Source organism: Sciurus vulgaris, assembly GCF_902686455.1.
Source record: "Sciurus vulgaris genome assembly, chromosome: 5".
Lineage (NCBI taxonomy): Eukaryota > Metazoa > Chordata > Mammalia > Rodentia > Sciuridae > Sciurus > Sciurus vulgaris.
In genome coordinates this window covers 75,374,526-75,398,344 of record NC_136465.1, presented here as the reverse complement: position 1 = coordinate 75,398,344, position 23,819 = coordinate 75,374,526, and the positions used below count along the sequence as shown (strand labels likewise).

The window sequence follows — 23,819 nt, the reverse complement described above, 5'->3', positions numbered from 1 at the left end:
ATTATTGTCTACATCAGCTCTAGTGCATCTGGCACTAATGGTCTATGAATCTATAAGAAAATCTGGAATAATGCTCTCCCAGTCTAACCCAACAAACTCTATCTGTAAGAAAAATCAATCTATTATATTAGAGGAAATGGCCATAATAAGGTAGGAAAATGTCACCATATTTAAGTAACTAACTAGACTTCTCTAGAGTTTGGTTCACATACAGAATGAGTTCAAAGAAATCAGTTGACCACTCAAAGCACCAACATTCAAATTTGAGAAAGATGGCCTTAGTAGCACAACTTGTCCACATCAGTATTGAAAATTGGGTAGGAGAAAGCCATAAACCACAGAGCTCATGATTTACCCACCTCTGTGAGGATAAAGAAAATTCTCAGAAATGACTTGAAAAGCAAAATAATATCTGAGGGAGATAAGAGCCCACTTGGAGTCCAAACACTTGGAAAGGGTAGCTGCACTCATCTCACCTTCTCTTGTTCATTTATAAGAAACTCTAAATAATAAACTGGCATCTCTTTACCCACCAGAAGGAGATATACCCTCACTCATTACTAAAATAGGAAGTTTCAGACAAAACCATTTGGCCGCTTCGAAACCATCACTCACTCTGACTTTGTGCTCCAAGAGCAAACATGGATTTCAATAACATCAGCAGAGGTAGGAAGTAAAATGTGAATTGAGGTAGTGGAGAATTTGTAAAAAATGACAGGAGTTACAGTGACTTTATGTAAATTTTGAGGCAATTCATTTTACTTACCAACTACAAAATTGAATCACATAGTCTCATTTAAGGATATATTCTCATTTATGTGATGGCATTTTGACAGTAGACATTCTGGTTGTCTAAAACTAAAACCAACATATATTTTGGTTGTATTTGGGAATGTTACAAATCCATGTGTGTAGTACCATTTTTCTCTTGAGTTTATACATAAAAAGTTCCCAAATGTGTTTATGTGGAAACTGATTTTCAACCTGGTTTACTCAAAGCAACTTTTTATAAACTGGATATTTAAATTTTATGTGAGGAAACCTGGGCAGAATGTCTTATGAGCATATGCATGAGCAGGCATGATGTGATGGGCCCAGAGAACCTAGAATCCAGTGTGGTCTCTCTCTCTGTGACATCCAGAGACTTAAAAAGCAAGAAAAAGGAAGGCAGAACTGACTTCCACGGAAGAGGCAAGTCCCATTATATACACAGACTGCAGGAGTTATGCTCATGGACTGAGGATTCAATTTAGGAGTAGAGTACATCCTTAGCATGTGCAAAGCCTTATGTTCAATCCCCAGCACAACAAGAAAAAAAAAAAAAAAGTGATAATCTGCAGGAATCAATGGACAGAATGTCATTAGAATGTCACCCATAAAGAGAGACTTTTAATGTCCCCCAGGCTTTTTGTATGTTGATCTTATTAATACAGAGTATGTCTGCCTTCATCTCCATCACAACATCAGATTTATTACCACTTTTTGTTGAAGAGCCACCTTTCTTCTTCTTGAGAGGGAACCTTGATAGGAAGAGAACATCACAAGTACAAATAACTGAAGAGAAATTTCTTGACCAAAAAGAGTTAATGAGTGCTTGAAACCACACCTCTGTTGGAAAATTGTTCTCTCTGGAGAGAAACTCAGAGCCCTTAGGCTAAACTTGGAGGAAGAGGTCCTGTGCATAACAGGAAAAGGCTGTTTCACTGAGACAAGAATCTGAGCATGAGTTCTCAAGTTATCTAGCACATAGCCTGGTGAACTGACTACATTTGTCAGCTTATGGCAAAAACAACCCAGAGGTAAAGGGAAAAGAACTCTTACCTGGCCTCCCCAAATGGTCCATCTTTATCTCATTGCCATCTTTGTCTTTAGGCACAGCATTATGTAGAGAATACCTGCATCTAAGCAAGACTAAGTAAGACAAAGCACTCTGGGTCAGGGTCTATAGTACAGAAATAACTTCACATATCCCCAGATTCTATAGAGTCCCCCATGTCCTAATACTGGGGTTTTAACATCAATCATCACAGTTAGGACTCAGGATACTTCCTCATGCTCTTTGAGGCTATCAGCAGTGGAATTCCCAGCTCAACTCTGATCTGTGTCTCTGAGGTTCTTAAATCATATATAAGATTATGGTTTCTAAGATTTGTAAGCCCTGTCCATTAGACCTTTGAGACCAGAAAAGTAGTATCATTTTCTTGTTTCCCACAGTATAGTAGACAAATTTCCTCCCTCCAGACACATATTCTCTCCAACAGTTCCCCTATGCCATAACTCCCACCATAGCACTTACATTTCTTCATGTGTTGGTCTATCTCAAGTAAAAAGGGAGAGAACATGACAAAGAGAAAAAATACAAAGAGCATAGCAAACAAGGCATAGAGCCAAGGAACACCATTTGGAAATAAACTAGCCACTGGTTCAATCTCCGCCATTGAGATGGGAAAGAGGACATGGAATTCTCTGTCTCAGCTGCATTACCTCCTAGGTGACCAGAGTGATGAAGTCACAACTTCAGAGACAATGGGGTGGTAAAGATCTGGGTGGGGATTGGCTAAGCTTTGTCACATTTGTAAAGGGACAAGAATAACTACCACAGTTTTATTGAACCTAAAACTTCATATTGTCAGTACAATCTACTGGTAGATTATTACACAGATAATCAGAAAAAACATCTTGCTGCATTGGAACCTCTCTCTATACAAAGCGAAGGGCCTATTTCTCTAGACTTCTCAGCACAAAGATCATTCTTATTCACCAGTGTTATGTCTACATGAAGGACCAAGAATGCATTTTCCTAAAGAAAGAATTTGTGCTTTTTCCTAGAATTCCCAGCCTTGACTTATTTATGTCAGGACTGTGTGCCTAATGCATAAATTATGGGAATATCTGCCCAGTCATGTGTATCAATAGGGAGAGGACATTTTATTTTAAAAATTGAAAGAAATTTTGCCTTCTGAACTAAACATTATATTGGGTGGTGGGTTGCTCTAAAACAACAAGAAATGCTCTCTAGTCCTTGGTAGCAATTCCAGAAACAGTAGGGAGAAAGCTCAGGGATCAGATCAAAACCTTACCTCGTGTAAGGACACAACCTTGCTAATTATCTTAGTCTGCTTTCTGTTGTTGTAACTGAATGCCACCAAACGGGGTTATTTCTAAAGAATAAGGATTTATTCAATTCATAGTTTTGGAAGACTTTCTAAAATTGAGGGGCCATACCTAGTAAGAGGCTTTTGTCTGCATCATCTCAATGCAAGGAAAGTAAGTGCATATAAAAGAGACAAGCACAAAGGGCTGGACTCACTTGATGACAACCCACTCTCAGGATGACTAATCCATTCCAGCCATAGTGACGTTATTCATACAATAATTTCTTATTAGACCCTCTAAGGGGATTAAATTTTGAACACATAATATTTTAGGGGACACATTTAAGCCATAGTACCCACCAATGGAACTTCCTTTGAGGCAATATCTCTACATTCCTAAAATACTACACAAACACATCTAAAATTCTTTGAAGAATTTTGATCAGTCCATTCTCCCATTTCTAAAGAATACCTTACAGTAGAAATTGTCTATGTTTAAAGTCACTTTCCCAGACATTCCCAGCCTGCTGCCACAGGGTAACTCTGCCCTGTTACCACTTCCTAGTGTGCACAATGATCCCAATTCTAGTTTTAAATTCAACCTTCCCTAAGGTGACCAGTGAGGTATCACTGACAAGCTGGTAATGTTTCTTCATAGTCTCTAGTAGCTCCCAAGACTTGCTACATTCCATCTCCAGGAGACTTCATGCTTAATTTTTGTCTGCCAGGAGTATTGTGTATATGTTTTCTATCAAGGTCCATAAAACTATTTATCACCCAAAGCACAAATAAGAACCACTGCCACCATGGCACTTCCTAAAAACTAAAAATAGCACAATGCTGAACAGGATGAGACATCTGAGTCCTAACTGACATGCCAATTACATGAACTTCTTATCCTTTACCTTACTGTGATAGGCTGACAGATCTGGCTCCATGAGAATGTTATAGGTCAGACTCTAAGGGAAATTACTAAACAGACTCCAGTTTGCTCTGAGATTCCATGTTATGTAGGAAATAAGCTTCTCCCATGGGAACACTCCGCCTCTGTATCCATCATCAGTTACTTAGCAAGACATGTTTAGCAATACAAAAATCACAATTCTTATTTAATGAAAAATTGCTCTTTTAATTCCTATTGCTCCTAAGCAAAATACCATGTGAATGGTAATTGTGTGGATGTGTAAAGCCCCAAAAAGTTAACTTAAAAAGCTGCCAGAGTTGCTGATGCTAAAAAGGGATTAAAAATGAAAAGCTACAGACAAGCTGAAATCAGCCTACCTAGATAACAGGATGTCCTTGGCAGTTGATTTAGGCTGTTGCTAGAGGTAACCGGGAATCTTCCTGACTGCGCTCAAGCTGACCTTGTCAGGTCAAGTGGTTACTGTGGTGACTAAAACTTTGCAGCCAAAACATGTCCTAATATGCAAACAAGGACACAAACCCTCCAATTGTAAAAGAGAAACTGAGTCCCTTTTTCTGAAGTGTGTAAAACAGCTTGTAAATTTGTGCTCGGGATACTGGGCATTGACTGCTGAGCTGGTCTGTGTCGAGTGCCCGAGCAGCTGCTTGAATAAACTGTCTCTTTCTGTGGTTGCATATGGCTTGGTCTCCCTTGTGGTCTCTTTGGGGGTGGTTCGGGGCTTGGGCATGACACCTGGTGGTCCAGGCACAACAGATGTTAGTAACCTTTCTTTAGTTTGTACCTGTAATGTACAAAGTTGCTTTCCCCACTCTTTCTGTTGCAGTCATTTCCCCACCTCCCAACTACTGTCAGTCTGTGAACATCCTAGCTAGCTATTGGTTGTTCATCAGTCAGCTTGCAAGTATCCTTCTCTGTTATTGGTCCCCTGTTAGCCCGGCAGAATTCAACTGCTTCACAGTAGCTACCCTGCCATCTTTTCTCTTGCTTTTCTCTCCTACTCACGTGCTTTCTTTCTCCTCCTCGCTTTCTACCTCTCTAGCACGCGCCCCTTCTTTTTCCCTTTCTTTTCCTCTTATTTTCTCTCTTACCCTGCAGGGAAACACTCTATTTGCTTAATAAACCCTCTTATGTGATTTCCTGTGTCCGGTGTGGTTTTCGTGGGATCTCTTATAGTACCTAGGTAAGGGTCGTTTTGACCCATTTCCCCCTCTGTTGATGATCTCATGATGTTAGTTTGTAATTTCGAACCATAGCAACAGACACTTATGATTGATGTGATTTTTGGTATAAAAACCCCTGCAACCCTATGGTCGGGGCTATTTTCCCAATAGCCACTTTTGGGGCATTGTGTGAAACAGTCAGCCACTGGTTTGATAAAGAATCTTAAATTTGGACTTCTCAGTGGTGATCAGTCTGTTTTTAAGTTGCACCCCATAACATTACTATATTTTCTATTAATCTATGCTTTAATCATTCTCTTTATGTACACTTTCAATTTTGTTATATTCTTTTGCTATTACAGTTAAAGACCAAAACATACATTCATGGCTTATTTAAGCCTTGTAGGAGTTATTATTATTATTATTTCACTAAATATTAGCACGTTAGTAGACTTTAAAATTTTAAAATCTAAACTGCTTGCCAGGGTAGCTATACCAGAGAACATCTTTGAAGGAGAGAGAATAACGGTTTGTTAATCAATTTTTCATCACTGTGACCAAAATACCCAAGAAGACCAACTTAGAAAAGTTTATTTTGGACTCATGGTTTCAGATGTTCAGTCTATGATTGGCCAAATTCATTGCTCTGGACCCAAATGGGGCCAAAACTCATGGTCAAAGGGCACATCTGGGAAAAGTTTCTCATCTCAGAGACAAAAAAGGCGAGGAAACCAAAGGACAAAGGAATCCTTCCAAGATGCCCCCAGTGATCCATCTCTTTCAGCCATACCTCACCTGCCTACAGTTACCACGTTAGTCCATTCAAATTCAAATAGATCGATTAAGTCATAGCTTTCATAATCTAATGATTTCACTTCTGGACATTCTTTCTTTAACATAGGGGCTTTTGGCTAACACCTCCTATCCAAACCATAACAAATGGTTTACTACAAGTTAAGAGTAGCATGTTGGTGTCCCTCACATATAGGCTTATAATTATTATATAAGTAAGCAATAGGGAAATTAACTCAGCTATTTTGATTGTAGTGCTTTTTTAGAAGAACATACTAAAGACTGTTTTGTTCTTGCATGTGTGCGCACAGATACATGTAGACTAGAAATGATATATTTGCATAAATTTATTTTTTTGAGTAAATTTTTTGATCTTTATCCATGGAGAGGGCATAGGAATAATGAAATACCAGTAGCAATAAGCAAACCTAGAGAAAATTGATTTATTTTGACATACACAACATACTTGTAGGTGTGCTTGATTCCAGAGTGGGGCAAGAATCAAACCAGGACTGTGTCATTGTGTTCTAAGGTAACAAAGTAGAGAGAATTCTGTAATGGTAGTGGGCGGGGGGCAAGAAGACAGTTAATATATGTAATAAATAATTGGGTCTCATGGGGAAGGCTGATTGGAAAGAAAATCAAATGCTGTCCTTTCCCCCTCCTCCTTTCAAAGCCCTTCCCCCTGCTCCTGCTCCAACCTGTTGCTAAGGTAACCGGCCCTAGGAATTGTCCCTCCCTGCAGGGAATTGTAAGAGTTGTTAACTCCTGGCTGTTACCTTACTGCCTGAATTACTTCCCCTTTCAGGTCTCACCTTTTGGCCCACCATTTGGTCAAGTAGGCAGGGTGGGGAAAGATAAAGGGAGGCAAGAGAAAAAAAGAGAATCTAAAATTTATAAAAGGGGCAGGACACTCCCACTTCATTGGATCCCAGCTCTGGCCCACCTTCTCTGCTGAGATGTCTGTTTCTATTCTTTAAATAAAACTTGCTTCCTGTGCCTGCCTCAGTGTTTCTTAGGTGTTCAATCTTCAACACCTGGGGAAAAGAACTCGGCCCTTATTGGCTTTCATCACCACCGGTATCAGTAACATGAGTTGTTCCATAGATTCTCTTCTCAGAGAAACATTAGAAAAAGTGAAAATCACTGTCTATAAAACCAAACAGTATTTAGATTCTCTGGATAGTGTCATAACAGTATAAATCAAGTGGAGAAAAATTCAAGGAACCTGACTAAACATCATAAGAAAGCAAAAACCTAATGCACTTGAAGGACAACCCACCTTCACCCTCCAACTGAGAATAATAATGAAAGAATGGACATTTTTTTAAGCTGTTTTATCTCAACTCCCTAAGGTCTCCCTCCCAGTGATGGGAACAAAGCCGTTAAAGCTGTTCCAGGATATAAGATTACCAGAAACTGTTGACCAGAATCTACGCCCTGTTGTAAAACATTGTGAAACATGTTGTATGTTATCAGCAAACCCAGACCCCCTTTGGAATTTCCCAGCGGCTTTGTTCCCCTTTTCCCTTCCGTGTGCGACCGCTCCCGATGTGTGGTTTCTGCCTTTATAAACTTGTAAGATTTTCTGCTAGGGACTTGACTCCTCGACTCCTGAGTGAGTCACGAGTTGGGTCCCAGCGCACTGGAATAAAAGTCTCTTGTGGTTTGCATCAAGTGACACCTCCTGTGGTTGATTGGGGTTGCTGTTGATCCGTGGGACAGAGTTAGGGTCTCCTTTTTGGGGTCTTACAATAAAAACTGGTGGATGAAGCCGGGAATGCAAGGCCCCCTCTCCTCCACACTCTCTTCTAGGGCTACAGAATCTCCCTAAGTTGGGCAGGCTACCACAATTTTTCATCCTCTCCAGCTAGTTCAAGGACTGAGGCTTCATGCCAGCCAAATCAACAGAGAGGATCAGAGATTATATCAGCCTAGCACTCTGGTTATAAAGCAGGAGTCTAAGTGTAACGGAGGACCACTTCACCTTTTGAATGTAGCTCTGAGGCTTATTTTTGAAAGGGACAAGTTTTCCTTTTTCCTCTTCTCCCTCTCCCCCTCCCTAACCTGGGGGCAGGAAACAAGATTACCCTGAGCTATCTGTACTCCACAGGAGGGAGATATCTGGCCAGAGGATCTAGGAAGTGAATATCTTCCAAATTAACAAGTGAATGTTAACACACCATCCAGGGGCCCTGGGACCTCCCCTTCAGGGCACACCTGGAAAGTGGCCTTTGAATGACTCCTTTAAAACTTCCTTGTTCCTACTGATGAGCAAAATCACAGTGTCTGGGACAGGATTCCCGTGTTTCTCCTTTGCTAGCAAAGCAATAAAACAACTTTTTCCTTTTTCTCCAAACGGTGTGCTCATCATTAAATTGGCATTAATTGGCACTGGGGACAAGGACTGAGCTTTCAGCAACCTAAGTTCAAGTGAAGTGGGTTTTACACCAAGCCACAGAGTGGTGGTGTTTTGCTCAGGGATTTTGTCTGTAGGAACAGAGGTATCAAGAGTTGTTATGGTTTAGACATGAAGTGCCTTCAAAAGCTCTTGTATTAAATGCAGGAATATTCAGAGGTGAAATTATTAAATTTTGAGAGTTGTGACCTAATAATCCTATCCTAATTTGAATGGACTAACTAGATGCCAACAGTAGGCAGATGGGGTGTGGCTAGAGGATGAAGTTCACCGTGCACATGCCCTGGGAGGGTGTATCTTCCCGACTTTCTCCACTTCCCAGCCACCATGAGCTGAGCAGCTTTCCTCCACCAATCCCAGAATCATGGTGTTGACTGACCATGGACTAAGTCTCCGAAACAATGAGCCAAAAATAAACTTTTCCTCCTCTAAATTGGTCTTTTAGGTATTTTGGTCACAGCAACAAAAAGCTAACACAACAGTTGTTCCCAAGGTAACTGGTTTTCCATGGACAGATTGTCAGGAAATTCAAGCATAAAGGTGAAGCCAGAATTGGGAACAGTTAGTAGAAATAGGGGATCGGGTCAAATCGGGGAAATGGAGGCCATGAAAGCCATCTGCCTCTGGAAGTTGGAGACTGCCCCTGGGAGAATGGAATGTCAAGGATCTCCAGAGCCCATTGATTACCAAATTTACCTGTAAATTCACCTTATCAAGGACTACAGGCAAGGAGCTGCTAATTAATGCCCCCTGGGCCCTTGCCTGGCTGAATCACTTTGACCCTCCTCCTGCCCATTCACTTCTCACTTTATGCATCTCACCTGCAAAACCAGGCCTAGTCACATAGGCAGGAAGGAGAGATAAGGGAGTGGGGGGGGGGGGGGCGGAGAACTGGAGAACAAAAGAGACCTTAACCTATAAAAGATGTAGGGCATGCTCACTTGGGATTGTAGAACATCAGCCATGGCCTCCTTCTCCCTCCCAGGAGAAGTCTGTATTATTACTACCTTTAAATAAAACCTGCTTAATATGCTTGCCTTGGCATGATTCTCTAGTGTTCAAACTTCAACATTAGAGGGAGCAGAACTCGTCACTGGTAAATGGCGGTATCAAAGGCACCATCAAAAACAATGGAGATTTTGTTTCTAATCAACTTAGAGGAGGCTGTAGTTTCATAAAAGTAACAATCCAAGGATAGTCTAACTAGAAGACTAAGCCAGGTAAATGAGGAGATTGGTAATTAAGACCCTATGTGTTGAAACAAACCTCAAGTAATGTTTCAAAGACGGCCATTGCAAACTAACCTAAATTTAATTGGGTCAGAATGTGGAACAATTTATAACCCAGAGCATTACCAAATGAAAAATTTTAAATGTATGTGAATTAATACATAAAAACTAGAAGATTAATTAAAAATAAGCATGTCTAACACACACACACACACACACACACACATACCAAGAGAACATAACTCAATCCAAATTAAAGTGGGCTTGGGGGTAAGTTAAATTACACTAAATTTAAAAAAAATAGTATTTAGTTTTCAACAGGTTCTTGAATCTGTAGAAACTAAGATTAAAACTCAGGCTCCTCCAGGCATATGAATCCTTCTGAACTCTAGATAAAACTGAAATTTTCTGGAGGGCTATAACCTAAAAAAGGAGTAGCCCAAAAGTAATCTTAGCCCTAACAAAATTACCACCCAAACTGATTTCTTATGATTGGCTCTGCCTTAAGAAATAAAAAGGATTTTTGGGGAAAGATTATGTCAAGTCAGAACAAAATTTTTCATTTAAAAAAAAAAATCTAGCATTCAGTCAAAACTTTTTAGGCCTAATAAGAGTCGGGATAAAAGAGGGAGAAAACAGACAACATAAACAGTTTTACAGATGATAAGTCTGTCATAAACAGGCTAGAACTTTAAAATAACAATTTTTGAAACATCCATTTCTGTTAAGACTGTAGAAAGCTACAAAGAATATTTCTTCTCTTTAACACTGAAAAAAAGGTGAGCTAAAAAGCCATACCTTTACTTCTTTTAACTTATTTTTTTAAATGCACTCACATATTATCCAAGTAATCCAGATCCTGAGTGGACAATCCACTCAAAAAAAAATAATAATATAATTCGAAAGAGTTGCTAACCATAAAGCATGGACTTCCTTGTCAGTGTTGAATTGTTGAGGTAGGAGACACAAAGGTACTTCACACTCAGTGTCTTCCTCCTGGGCTTCCATCAAAAAGATTGGGAGCAGCACAGGAGACAACATAGGAGGGCAAGAGTTGATCAAGAACTGCTGAGGGAGAAAAGCAAAGTTCTGTCTTCTCTAAAACTTTCTCCTCTATGAAGCAAAAATCTTAAGTCATCAGATAAGGGAAAGCAACACTTTCACTTTAGGGTGTAGCAAATAGTTCAGTTCTTCTAAGGAAGGAGTAGAAGCAAAATAAGTTGGCCTCTTCTTTTCAAGGTACAAAGATTCATTCTCTTTTAAAGGTTGAAGCAACAACTGTACCTCTGAAGCAAGTGTAGGAAACTGTCTTGGCCTTATGAACCAACACTGCTAACTGTAAGGAATCTGGCTTCCCCCACCACCTGTCAATCTGCTTTCTCCCTGCCTCTCCCATTACAGGAATCTGGCTTCCCTCACCACCTGTCAATCTGGGTTCACCTGCCTCTCACAGGAATTTCCGGCTTACGTTGCCGTAATCTTCCTGCCTCCCACGTTAGCGTTCTGTCATTGGTCCATCAGTCAGTCTGTAAGAATTCTCCTCCGCGATTGGTTCCTCTCAGCCTGCGAAATTCCTATGTCTGAGAGAAACCTTGCGCCATGTTCTCTCTTTTCTTTCTTCCCCTTCCCCCATGCAGACGTGAATCGTCTGCATAAAATAAAAGTTCCTTGTGTGAGACCTGTATCTGTGGAGCGTTTCTGGGAGCTAGTGACGAACCATAACTGTGCCTTAATGCCTAACACTAACACCAAACAGAAGTCTCCTAATGGTGGAGGACACACAACACCAAAGATGAACCACAGAACATTTCAAAGTTCTGATACCGCCACTTACCACTTACCAGTTCTGCTCCCTCTAATGTTGAAGTTTGAACACTAGAGAATCACGCCAAGGCAAGCATATTAAGCAGGCTTTATTTAAAGGTAGTAATAATACAGACTTCTCCCTGGAGGATCATCCCATGGCTGATGTTCTACAATCCCAAGTGGGCATGCCCTACATCCTTTATAGGTTAAGGTCTCTTTTGTTCTCCAGTTCTCCCCCCCCCACTCCCTTATCTCTCCTTCCTGCCTATGTGACTAGGCCTGGTTTTGCAGGTGAGATGCATAAAGTGAGAAGTGAATGGGCAGGAGGAGGGTCAAAGTGATTCAGCCAGGCAAGGGCCCAGGGGGCATTAATTAGCAGCTCCTTGCCTATAGTCCTTGATAAGGTGAATTTACAGGTAAATTTGGTAATCAATGGGCTCTGGAGATCCTTGACATTCCATTCTCCCAGGGGCAGTCTCCAACTTCCAGAGGCAGATGGCTTTCATGGCCTCCATTTCCCAGATTTGACCCGATCCCCTATTTCTACACTAACCGCCTGTCCCCAATTCTGGCTTTAGTTCAACTGCTGTAGGAGGGAGCACAGAAACTGAGAAGATCCACAACATTTGTCCAAACACAAAGGTATTTGTTCCCAGTAGGAAAAATAAATAAATAAATAAAAATAACCTTATTCCTTTTGGGCTGCTACTAAATAGAGCAGCTGAACAACAATGTGAACACTTTTCAAAATTCTTATTCAAAGAATAAAAGCAAAAGGAATATTATATTTCCTAACTCATTCTATGAGGCCAGCATTACTCTAATACCAGATAAAGGATTGCAGGAAAAGAAAATTACAGTCCAACATCCCTTATGAATGTAGAAGCAAAATTCTTAAAAAAAAATAGTAGAATCTAGTACTGTATTAAAAGAATTATATAACATGAGCAAGTAGGATTTATTCTAGGTATGCAAGACTGGTTCAATATTGAAAGCTCAATTAATATCACATCAACAAGACAGAAAAGAAAAATCATATGAGTATATCAATACATGCAGAAAAACATTTGAAAAATTCAACACCTGTGCATGATTAAAAACAACAAACTTTCAGCAAACCAGGGATGTAGGGGGAACTTCCTCACTTGATAAAAAAGTTCTACAGTAAAACCTACAGGTATTGGTAAGAAAATCAAAGATTCCTACTCTGGTCAGAAACAGACAAGGATGAAGGCCATCCCCTCTCACTATGCCTTTTTAACACAATTAAGAAGTACTGAAATGCAATAAGACAAGAGAAGGAAACAAAAGGTATATAGATGTAGAAGGAAAAAAATTTAAAAAAAAATTTGTTTACAGATGAAATGATTGTAGAAAAAATCGAAAGAATCAACAACAAAAGCAAGAATTCCTGGAAATAGAAAGTGAATACAGCAATGTTGCAGGATATAAAGTTACTGCACTAAAGCCAATCACTCTAGTATACACCAGAAAAGAACAAGTTGTACTGGAAATTAAAAACATGTTAACATGTATGTAAGCATCTCAAAAATGAAGCACTTAGGCATAAATTTAGCAAAATATGTAAGAGAATTAAAAGAGGAAAACTAAAACTAAGGAAAGATAGCAAAGGACTGAATAAAGAGATACTTTATCAACCTTTCATTTTCTTTATTATATTACTTTCAATTCGATTAAAATTATCCTCTATTGCCAATTAAAAATAAGAGGGAAAAAAAAGAGATACTCTATGTTCATGAGTAAGAAAACTCAAAAACATTAACTGGAAAATTAAAACAAAATAATTTTCAATTTTTAAAAATGTGTGCCATTCTGAGGAGAATAATGACATCTTGAAGCATTCCTGTTTACCACACCAAGAGGTGAATTATCCTTTTGTCCAGTGTACCATATAATACAGTATTCTAAGACTGAGAGAGACCACATTCACATAGCTATTACATTTTTATAATTGTTTGGTTTGATTATTCATTATCACTGTTAATCTTTTACTGTGACTAATTTATAGATTAAACTTAATCAGAGGCATGTGCATTTAGGAAAAAAGTGTGGTATATTTTGGGCTCAGTACTATCCACAGTTTTAAGCATCCACTGAGGGTCTTAGAACGTCATCCCTGTGGACAAGAGGGGACTACTATATCTTCTTAGAAATCAACAACAGAAGCACGACAGGAAAAATCACAAACTCATGGAAATTAAACAACACTCAAGCAACCAATGGATCAAAGAAAAATCATAAGGGAAATTAGAAAATACTTTAGAGGTGAATGAAAATGAAAACACAACATGACAAAACTTACGGCATTTAGTGAGAGCAGGAGTAAGGGGGAAATTACAGCTATAAATACTTACATGAAAAAAGAAGGTTCTGGGCTGGGGAGATAGCTCAGTCGGTAGAGTGCTTGCCTTGCAAGCACAAGGCCCTAGGTTCGATCCAACCACCACCAAAAAAAAAAAAAAGAGGAAGGTTCAAATCAGCAACCTATCTTTGCAGGGAGAAATAGAAATCCAGAGAACCTAGAAACAGGAGAATCAAACTAAACTCAAATCAAGCAGAAGGACAGAAATAATAGGGATTAGATTAAAGATAAATAGAATAGAGGCCAGAAAAAAAAATGAAAATTATTACTTTATCTTTGAAAAGACTAACAAGATTGACAAACCTTTAGCAGAGTAATCTGGTGCATTCCTGTAATCCCAGCTAAAAGGGGACCAATGCAGGAGCACTGCAAGTTCAAGACCAGCCTCAGAAATATATTGGGGTCCTAAACAATGTAATGAGACCCTGCCTCAAAATCTTAAAAACAGGGCAGGGTAGGAGGGGAGCTGAGGATGTGGCTCAGTGGTAAAGAGTCCCTGGATTAAAATCCCCAGTACAAAAAAATTCAAAAGATTGATAAACCTTTAACTAAAGAAATAAGAATAAGAGAAGACAAAAATTACTAAAATTAGAAATGAAAATGAAGGCTTTGTTGCCAATTCTATGGAATTTTTTAAATTATGAGAGTACTATGAACAATTGTACACCAAAAAACTGGATAATCTAGATGAACTGTATAAATTCATAGAAACACAAGAATTGCCAAGACTAAATAGGATGGATTTTTTTTCTCTATTTTTGTTCTGATTTTCTTTTTGTGTAAAAGAAAAATTATTCCATGATAGTTTGATGAAACTCAACAATAAACAATCTAGTCCTGTGTTTTACTAAGCTTGATCTTTGAAAAACATAGCAATTTCCTTATGCTTATTGTTGAATTGAGCTTACTCTTTTTTTTTTTGGTTAGTGGCAGCACAATATATATTTTATAAAGTTCTGAACTTATTTAACTGATAATACATTTATCCCTCTCTTAAGAATGATATTTTTGCTGTAAATACAATTCTAAGTTCAAAGTTCTTGCATTTTATTCTTTAAAGTTATTTCTTTATTTATTTTTTTATAAGCAACACTGCTTTTGAAAATTTTAGAGTCAGTTTGATTCTTGCCTCCTAGCAGATCACATGACCATTTTTTGGAAATTTTACTTTAGTGCTTTTTTTTATTGGTTCTCTTTAGTTATATATGACAGTAGAATCCATTTTGACATAATTATTCATGCATGAACTATATCTTATTCTAATTTTGTCTGCCTGTGATTATCATTATTTATCATACTTAAGTCTTTTCAAAATAAGGCTTTTTTTTTTTTTTTTTTTTTTTTTTTTTTTACTTCTCTGAAATTTTCAACTAATAGTTCTTCATTTCTTTTTTTTTTTTTTTTTCCTTTTCCCTAGGCTTATGTTTCATTCCTTCTAGGACTCCTGATAAACAGATGCTCTATGTCCTTTAGTGTTCTAGAGATAAGTTCTGCCTCTATTCTCTCTTCTTACCTTCTTGGTAAACCAATATTCCAACTCAAAAATTTGTTCTTCAACTATATTCACCCTGTTTTAAATTCTTTGATTAGCGTTTTAATTTAGGAACACTTATACTTCCCTGATGAGCCATGGACACATGGACTAGCTTTGATTATTTCCACAAATATCTGTGGCTATAGAGCAAGTGATAAAATGAATTGGGGAAATGCCTGATCAGAACTTTCCTATAGTTCACACTTTTCATTGCCTGCCCTGCCGTCCTCTTCTCAGACAAAACCCTTTCATGATCCATGACCCTCATTTACCACTTTAATACAGGTTTTAATCTACCCAAGGACAAATTTACTCTAATGTGCTAAATACTTTAGATAGTTAATCTCGTTTTCACCACTATTTCTTCAGAGTTGATTGTGGAAATGGGAAGCCCCTGTTTGTTCACTGATTTGGCAGGAAAATGGAGACATTGCCAATAAAACACATTATTTAAGAGGAAATATTTATATTAGAGAACATGATACAAATAGTTGTCACTTCTGAGCCAAACTACATGAAAAGTTACCAATTAATACATCAAATTCAAATTTCTAAAATTCAATGCCCCTTTATCTCTATGATTGATCAATGGTGAGCCTGGTAGTTTAGGAAACGATGTAGTTGCTGTAGATATTTCGGAGCAATCTAAGATACGCAAGTCACACCACAATTTTCTGCCAAGCAGAGCTCAGCAAGGCCTCCTGCGTTACCGATAATCAGATATGACCAAAGGTGCAGGATGTTTTTCTGCTCATCATTACACCCATTTGCAATTACAACCATAGTGGTATATAACAGGAAGGAAATTTTTGCTATATATATATATATATATATATAAAATAACAGCAGTTGCATTTGTATTCAGGAAATGGGGATGGGATGTGGGTAACAGTCATAAAAGTTAACGTATACTGCATTACAGGAGATCGGTCAGTGCCCAATTATTATAATTTGATTCATCTTCCTAACTGTAAGTCTGCTATGTTGACAAGGTTCCTATTAGCCCTTGCAAACCAGACTGATCAGTTTGCCAAACCTCTGTCATGTTTCTATTTGGGCAGTCCTTGTTGGACCAAATCATGAGTGTGGACTAGACTCCAAATAGCTACAAATCCTATTTGGTGGGGTCAGCTTGTGTACACAAGAGCTCATTGTGTGAGAATCAGGGAATCAAAACTGGTCAACCAATGAAAATAAAATTTTCTTTGATTTCCTAACCAAGAACAAAGTATAAGATATGGGGCTGGGGATATAGCTCAGTTGGTAGAGCACTTGCCTTGCAAGCACTAAGGCCCTGGGTTCAATCCCCAGCACTGAAAAAAAAAAAAAAAAAAAAGATATGAAGTAGACAAAATTCCTCCACTTTGCCTCTTTTGAAAGAACATTTAATTGATTTACTCTTCTGTTACCTCTCTATACCTGAGGCAAGAGGGTCAATCCCAAGAGGACTTTTCAAATCCCAAGAGCCATTTCAAAACTTATAAAAGGAAGAAATCAGGAAAGGGCAACTGAGAGATCAAAGAGACTCTGTAGTAAGTTATTGTCACAATTAGGGTTAAATTTAATGGAAAGCATTACAAAGAGAAATTTCCTTGGGTGGAAGGGATTGGAGGGTACAACAATAGGGTATTAAAATTAGGTTAATTTGATGATGTTCACATCTTGCTCCAGGTTGTAGTACTCCTTACCTTCCCTTTTACACCAAACATCAGTAAATACTGACTACATAAAATAAACCATTAAGAGTAATATTTTGGATAAGGAAGAAGCAGTAAGATGTCCATATATTAAGGGAAATGGGGCAGAAAGAAGATAGACATGGGGGAGTAAACGTGAAAACAAGAGACTGAAAATTCAACAAGAGCCACTTACAGGACATAGTACTTGGCAATATGATAGCTTGACACACCCAAGAGCCATTAGAAATCCCGCAGAGTGTATACAGAGCTAATGCTTCATCCACGTCCTTTCTCATTATTGAAAGAATTGAAAACTTTGACTTATTACCTGCCGATGTTATGTTTACTCCCAGCACACATGTGAGCTCTAATGATTTTCCTGGGAAGCTCAGAGGTTAGCAAGTCTGACCTTACTCTGTACAGTGTGTTATTCCGTTAACCTACCACAGCAGGTCAGAAATAACCTCGTTCCCCTCAGTGGAAGGGGGTGGGGGGAACATATTGGGATGGAATGTGGAAAAGAATAGACACATTTTTCTTGCTTAAAAATTGATCATTTGAATTTCCCCTATTCCCAGCTTGAACATAGAGGGTTACCTCATATTTTTTTCAAATCAAGTAATTCAAAGATAGGGAGAAAGAGAGATATCTTAGAGAGAGTATAAATAGTTATAATAAACCTAGTTTTCAAGGTATCATGCATCCATATCTTCTAGAATATTCTAGAGGGAACAAGATTAGTCTACGCCCTAACAGAACATCACTAACCCTGACCCCAATCCACTTCCAGCACTGCTATTACCTGAGAAGAGACAGGGTGTTTCTCATCTTTTCCCACAGACAGAGGAAATGAACAGGGAACTGAAAATCATTTCCCCAAATAAAACCTAACAATGTTATCGGGTCACATGAATTTATTTACATTTTAAAATACTGCGGCTTTGGGAGTGTAGCTCAGTGGTATAGCAAGGGCCGTGGGTTCAACAATCAGCACAGTAGAAGTAAATAAATTCATTAATAAAACAGAACAAAACAAAAACCATCTTCATAGTTGAGAAAGTATGAGGACAGTCTTTACTGGGAAAGGTAGAGATAAGAGATCGTTATCATGTTCCATGAGGTGTTATACTCAGTAACTCAACCATGAAAATGTAGAAATGGGCTTGGAAACAAATTGAATCTGAAAAACTTCACAGCCAAAGTTTCAAAGTTAATAATTTAAAAATGTTCTGTTTCCAACTTACTTCTGAACCTTCCTATTAGAATTAAGCCTGTGAGAAATTTTTAGATTTCTAATGTTTGAACTACTTTAATTTTACCCAAGAGGTCCTGTCACACCTGCATCTGCTTCCATGTAACCAAATTCCAGAGTTATTGGGTGAGGGAAAAATTATGCAAGAAAAGATACTATAATGAGCATCAAACATTTCTAGAATATTCATTTGTTTTTTACTGCAAAGTGTCAGCTGGGCCTGGACTCAGCTAAGTTTGACCATAAGTAACTCACCTTGAGTTTCACCCACCAGAAATAAATAAACCTCTCAGTTAAAATGGCCACATTATGAATGTTATAAGAGAATTTTGTGTTGGCATTTCTAGGTGTTCACATCCAATTCTCAATGACACAGAACTTGTGTAGAATGGTCAAAGTATTTATTATTGGATGATTTATGTAAAAATGAAAGACAAGCCACCATTCTTCTATCTGAATGCACACTGTGAGGGTTTCTGAAACTCTAGCCTTAACCAAAATGTATCTGTATCTGTGTCAGTACGGGAACCCTGGCTCTTCAAGAATCTTCCAGATTCTTTGAGCTTAGACTACTCATTTCCAGATACCTCTTCTTCATTCAGAAGGTTCTCCTCTGCCAGATCTTCCTCCTTTGAGATTGTAAAAACACAGAAATAGCAAATAGGGTGATGATTATGACCAGAAGACAAAACAGAGCCCCCTAGAGGCATCAAAATCATGGGTAAGGTAAAAACAGCAATTTAGGGACCCAGATTGAGATAATTTTTAAACAACATTAAACACACAGGATAGCACAAACTTATTGATCACAGATCACTGTCTGGCAAATATCTCTGGTAGGTGACACTCCAAAGAACTATTTCTCAGTCTATACAAATAATCAGGGACATGGGATCAAAAGGAAAAAAAAAAAAAAAAAAGAATTGTGAACGTCACATATTTCCCACAATTTCTGTTAGGAAATTGGTGGCAGGAAGGTACAGCTTCATTACCATGTATTTCATTAAGAAACTTTGGAACTGGATCCCAACTGCAAAAAGGCCCCCAGGGATAATCCCAGGTTTTACTAAAAGTCAAGGGAGTATAGTTGCCATGATTTTTCTCCTCCAAGGGACTAGACTACCTTCACACAGGCTGTGGTTTATTTGGTCAGTAAACTCTGAGATACTGTGGATCAGGGACAACTCTATGGGCATGGGGCCTATAGAATTGCACAGTCCATGATCAGAAGGGCTCATGCATTGTTGAAAGCTCTAGATCCATTGTGAACATATTAATAGTTTTTAAACAAGAAATCCCACTTTTTTATCTTGTATTAGGTCATGAAAATTATGTAACCAGTCCTTCTGTGGGTCTAAAATAATTATGGAGTAATTACTGTCCCTCACCCAAACCCTGCCTAGTGAAAAATGAATGCTTGAACAAGAAATCCTGATATATTAGAAACTTTAAAGTATCAAAATAATGTATCAGTGTTATGTCCTTTTTTTACTGTATTTCTCGCTTTGTTATATATCCTGAATTAACACAAAAATATCTTTTTATAATTCATGTCATTGTTGTGACTGGAAAGATAAGGTCACAGCATTGTGAAATGCATATGTGACTGTAACTGTAGACGGGAACCTGTCACAAGATCCAACCTCTTCCCATGTCCCTAAAGATGCCTATAAATAAGAGAAATGATTTGAGAACACAATCCTTATTGAGAATAAAAATTATGAGCCCATTCAAGTTTTGTCTTTGCCAGGAAGGTTTGGCAATTAATGACTCAAACTCATTCTCCCAGGAAATAGTGACTTCTGAATACTGAACCTCACCGTTTCCTGTCTATGAAGAACTGTCCTCTGGGGAAAAGAATTTGTAAGGCTCAGGACAAAATTAAAATGAAGAATCTCCTGTCTCAAAAGTACTAAGAATGTCAAGACAGTGACAGCAGAGCAATCAGACAGCACAAGGTGGTGCTATGCTGTCCCTTAGGTCCCACTTCCAGGAAAGCGGCCCTGGGTATGAAAATCTCATCAATTTCATGTAGATAAAGCTAAAAAAGAATTGAGGGCCCAGAAAATCATTTGTTTTTGTTACTGTTTTCTAGGCCATCAGCATTCCGTCCTCTAATAGCAGATAAGAGTCCCTGATGGAAAGCATGAAGCTGATGTGGATCTGTCTCTAGGGATCAGGATAAGGGTCATTCTGGATCTAACAGTGACTTCTGTGTGACCTTGAGAAAGTCCCATGTTATCCACTTTCAGTTATTTCACGTGTGGAGTGGTATTTTGCTATGCAAATCTTGTGACCCCTTCAAGTACAGACAATCCCAGAACCTGTAATTAGAGATATTTTGGATAGTTGTTAAAGACACCAGGTTCGAAATTTGTTAGCACAATTCCCTTCAAATAAAATGTTAAGTAAAGCCTAATTTCTCTCAGTAAAATGGTATTTCTCCATTATCTCACCCTAAAGTTTTATGACTTATTTTTTTGTTGTTCTAATGACATACCTTAACTACATACAAATCCATATCTGAAACCATTAGAGAAGCTATGAACATGAAGAACACAGACTGGTTCCTATTCTTTGAGGTCATAAGACAGTCAAAAGGTGTGAGAAAAATAAAAAGAAAATAGAGTGTAAGCTAGAAACATTTAAGTTAGAAAAGCAGTCATTCCATTCCCTATAGGATGTTCCCACGAGAATCAGATGCTCCTTCTCAAAGGATAGATGTTCAAAATTCCCTAAGCACTGTTACCTTCAGTGTCTCTTCTGTATAAAAGCCATATCCTATCTCATCCCCCATTCCCTAGAGGATATTTGCTTGCATTACCTAGAACATCTCTGAAACCAATTTGATCTTCACACTCTCAGTGCATAAAGGCAACTAGATTTCTGAGGTGGGAATTAGAAATGCTGGGTGCAGATATTGCCACACATTATCTGGTGATAAACCCCAGATAATGGTTTATGGGGAGAACATGCTAGGAAAGGTAAGAGACATTCACCTGATTCCAACTCTTTCTCCTCCCTGATCTCAATACCATCATGGACGTCTTCACATGCCACCTCACAGATAATATCACATGCAATCAAGATTGAGACAAAAGTTGAGTAAGAAACATTATGAAACACCTTCATGAGGTCTCTGGGGTGCTGTCAGATCAGCAGAGTCCTTATGATCTTCATGTTCTCTATGCACTGAGAACACTAAAAACGGATATCCACTCCTGGCCCATCCTAACTTGGTTCCTGGTTCCATGTGCCATCCCTACTGTTGTCATATATTATGCCATGTTTCCTTGGCACTAGCAATCCAAAGTCACTGAGGCTTAGAGTTTAGAGAAGTACAAGTGTCATTTTACAGAAAATGAAGTAAGGACAAGACGTGGATTCAGTAATCCACATCACACTTCCCAAAAGCTTTTCTCATTCCAGGATCATGGTATTCTCTAAGACAGACAATCCCAGAACCTGTAATTAGAGATATTTTGGATAGTTGTTAAAGACACCAGGTTCGAAATTTGTTAGCACAATTCCCTTCAAATAAAATGTTAAGTAAAGCCTAATTTCTCTCAGTAAAATGGTATTTCTCCATTATCTCACCCTAAAGTTTTATGACTTATTTTTTTTGTTGTTCTAATGACATGCCTTAACTACATACAAATCCATATCTGAAACCATTAGAGAAGCTATGAACATGAAGAACACAGACTGGTATATTATTTTGGCATATTATTTTCCCCCTGCACTGATAAAGAACCAAAAAATCATGAAAAAGGAAAAGGTGAGGTCCCAGGATGAACTGAGGATACTTGTTACAAAGAAGATCCCAGGATTTGAATGGACCCCAGGGGGAAAAATATACCTTAAGTATAGGGAGGATGTGGGAGTCCTGCTCCTTACTGTTACAAGCTGGTGCTCAGCATGATGAGGTCACAGCTTCAGGAACAATGCTACATTGTAAGAGCCCGGCAGGGACCTCAACCCCATTCCATGCTTCCCTAGATGTTAAATACGAGAATGCTCGGGAATACCTGAAGGCGTCATAGCTGCCACAGACTTACAGGTTCAGAGACACAAGATCCAGCCCCTTTCCACTCCTAAGCCACCCACATCTGAGCAGGGAGAGAGAAAGTTCAGAGAACAGTACTTGTTGAGTGATCGTTTCTCCGTCTGTCTTAAACCAATTGAAGGAAACAAAACTTCTCCTAAAGAGACTCCTGATCTCTTTTTGAAGGAATAAAGGTCCTCAGGGCAGATTCAGTCCTGTCTGAAATGTGTGTTCCAGAGAGATGATCCTTACTCTCACATGGGGGAAAAATGGAGCAAACTCTACCTGTTTGACAATGAAACAAGTTTTAAGACTATGTAAACTCTTGAAGATTAAATGTATTTTGCGTTGTGAGATGTCCACGAGCCTTTGGGATTAGGGACAGATATGATGGTTTGGATCTGAAAAGTCCCCCGAAGGCTCATGTATTGAAGGCTTCATCCCCAAGGCAGCACTGCTCAGAGGTGGATCTCTGTGGAAGTGATTAAATCATGGGGCTTCTAACCTCATCAGTGGAGAGATCTGTTGATAGATTCATTATTTGAATAAATTATTTGGAGTTGGAGGAACTATAGGGAGTGGGACCTAGTTGAAGGATATGGGTCCTTGGGAGTGTGCCCTTAAGGGCTGTATCTTGTCCCAATCCCTTCTCCATCCCCTTCCTTCTCCTCTCCTTCCTGGCAGCCATGAATTGAGCAGATTTCCTCTGCCATGACTTTCCACCACGGCCCAAAGCAATGGCACCACCCAACCATATTGAAATCTCTGAAACTGTGAGCCATAACAAATGTTTCCTTCTTTAAATTGTTTTTCTCAGGTATTCTGTCACAGTGATGAAAAGTTGACCAATATTCCTACTGTTTCCTTGGGCTTTAGGTAGGAAGCTGGGTGTGGTGGTGCATGTCTGTAATCCCAGAGGCTCCCGAGACTAATGCGGGAGGATCACGAGTACAAAGCCAGCCTCAGCAAATTAGCAGGGCCCTTAGCAATTCAGTGAGACCCTATCTCAATATAAAACATAATAAAAGAACTTGAGAGTGTTACTCTGTGGTTAAGCATCCTTGGGTTTGATCCCTGGCACCAAATAAATTAAAATAAAAAAATTTAAAAATAACGTAAGTAGAAACAAAGAAAAAGAAAACGTTACTAAGGAACATTGCATAACATTGTCTATATTGCAGTGGAATACCATGCAGCCCTATAAGGAAGGAAATCCTGTATGAACTACCACATGGATTAAGCTTAAAGACTGACTATATAGTTAAAAATCATGTTTAGATAATAAATTTTATTTGTTTTCCCACAGTGAACAAATAGAATTTCTACATACTAGCATTAAACAAAAATAAAAATAAGAAGCATAATAAAAATATCATTTGCAATAACTGAAAAACATATTTATGTATACATTTGAAAAGATATATCCAAGATTTGTGTGCAGATATTTAAAAAGGTACAAAATAAATTTAAAAAGACAAATTGAGAGACATACCTTATTCA

The 23,819-nt window shown here is 38.5% G+C and overlaps 1 protein-coding gene across 6 annotated transcripts in view; it reads right to left on the bottom strand.

Annotated features, from left to right (window-relative positions):
* Positions 1-13,879, bottom strand: part of LOC306662937 (uncharacterized protein) — a 28,075-nt gene extending 14,196 nt beyond the window's left edge. For 3 of the 6 annotated variants that reach the window (XR_013764309.1, XR_013764310.1, XR_013764311.1), the window contains exons 1-2: positions 13,802-13,879; positions 1,822-1,911 (exon numbers count right to left, since the gene is read on the bottom strand). Coding sequence is in view for 1 of the 6 variants with exons in the window: in XM_079143195.1 (XP_078999321.1) it covers positions 1,822-1,911; positions 2,297-2,438 (232 nt within the window). In the remaining 5 variants the exon portion in view is untranslated. Of the gene's footprint in view, positions 1-1,821; positions 1,912-2,296; positions 3,555-10,536; positions 10,873-11,454; positions 11,530-13,801 lie in introns of those variants that run through there. The other 3 variants (XR_013764312.1, XR_013764313.1, XM_079143195.1) reach the window with 3 other exon arrangements.
* Positions 13,880-23,819: the final 9,940 nt, after the last annotated feature.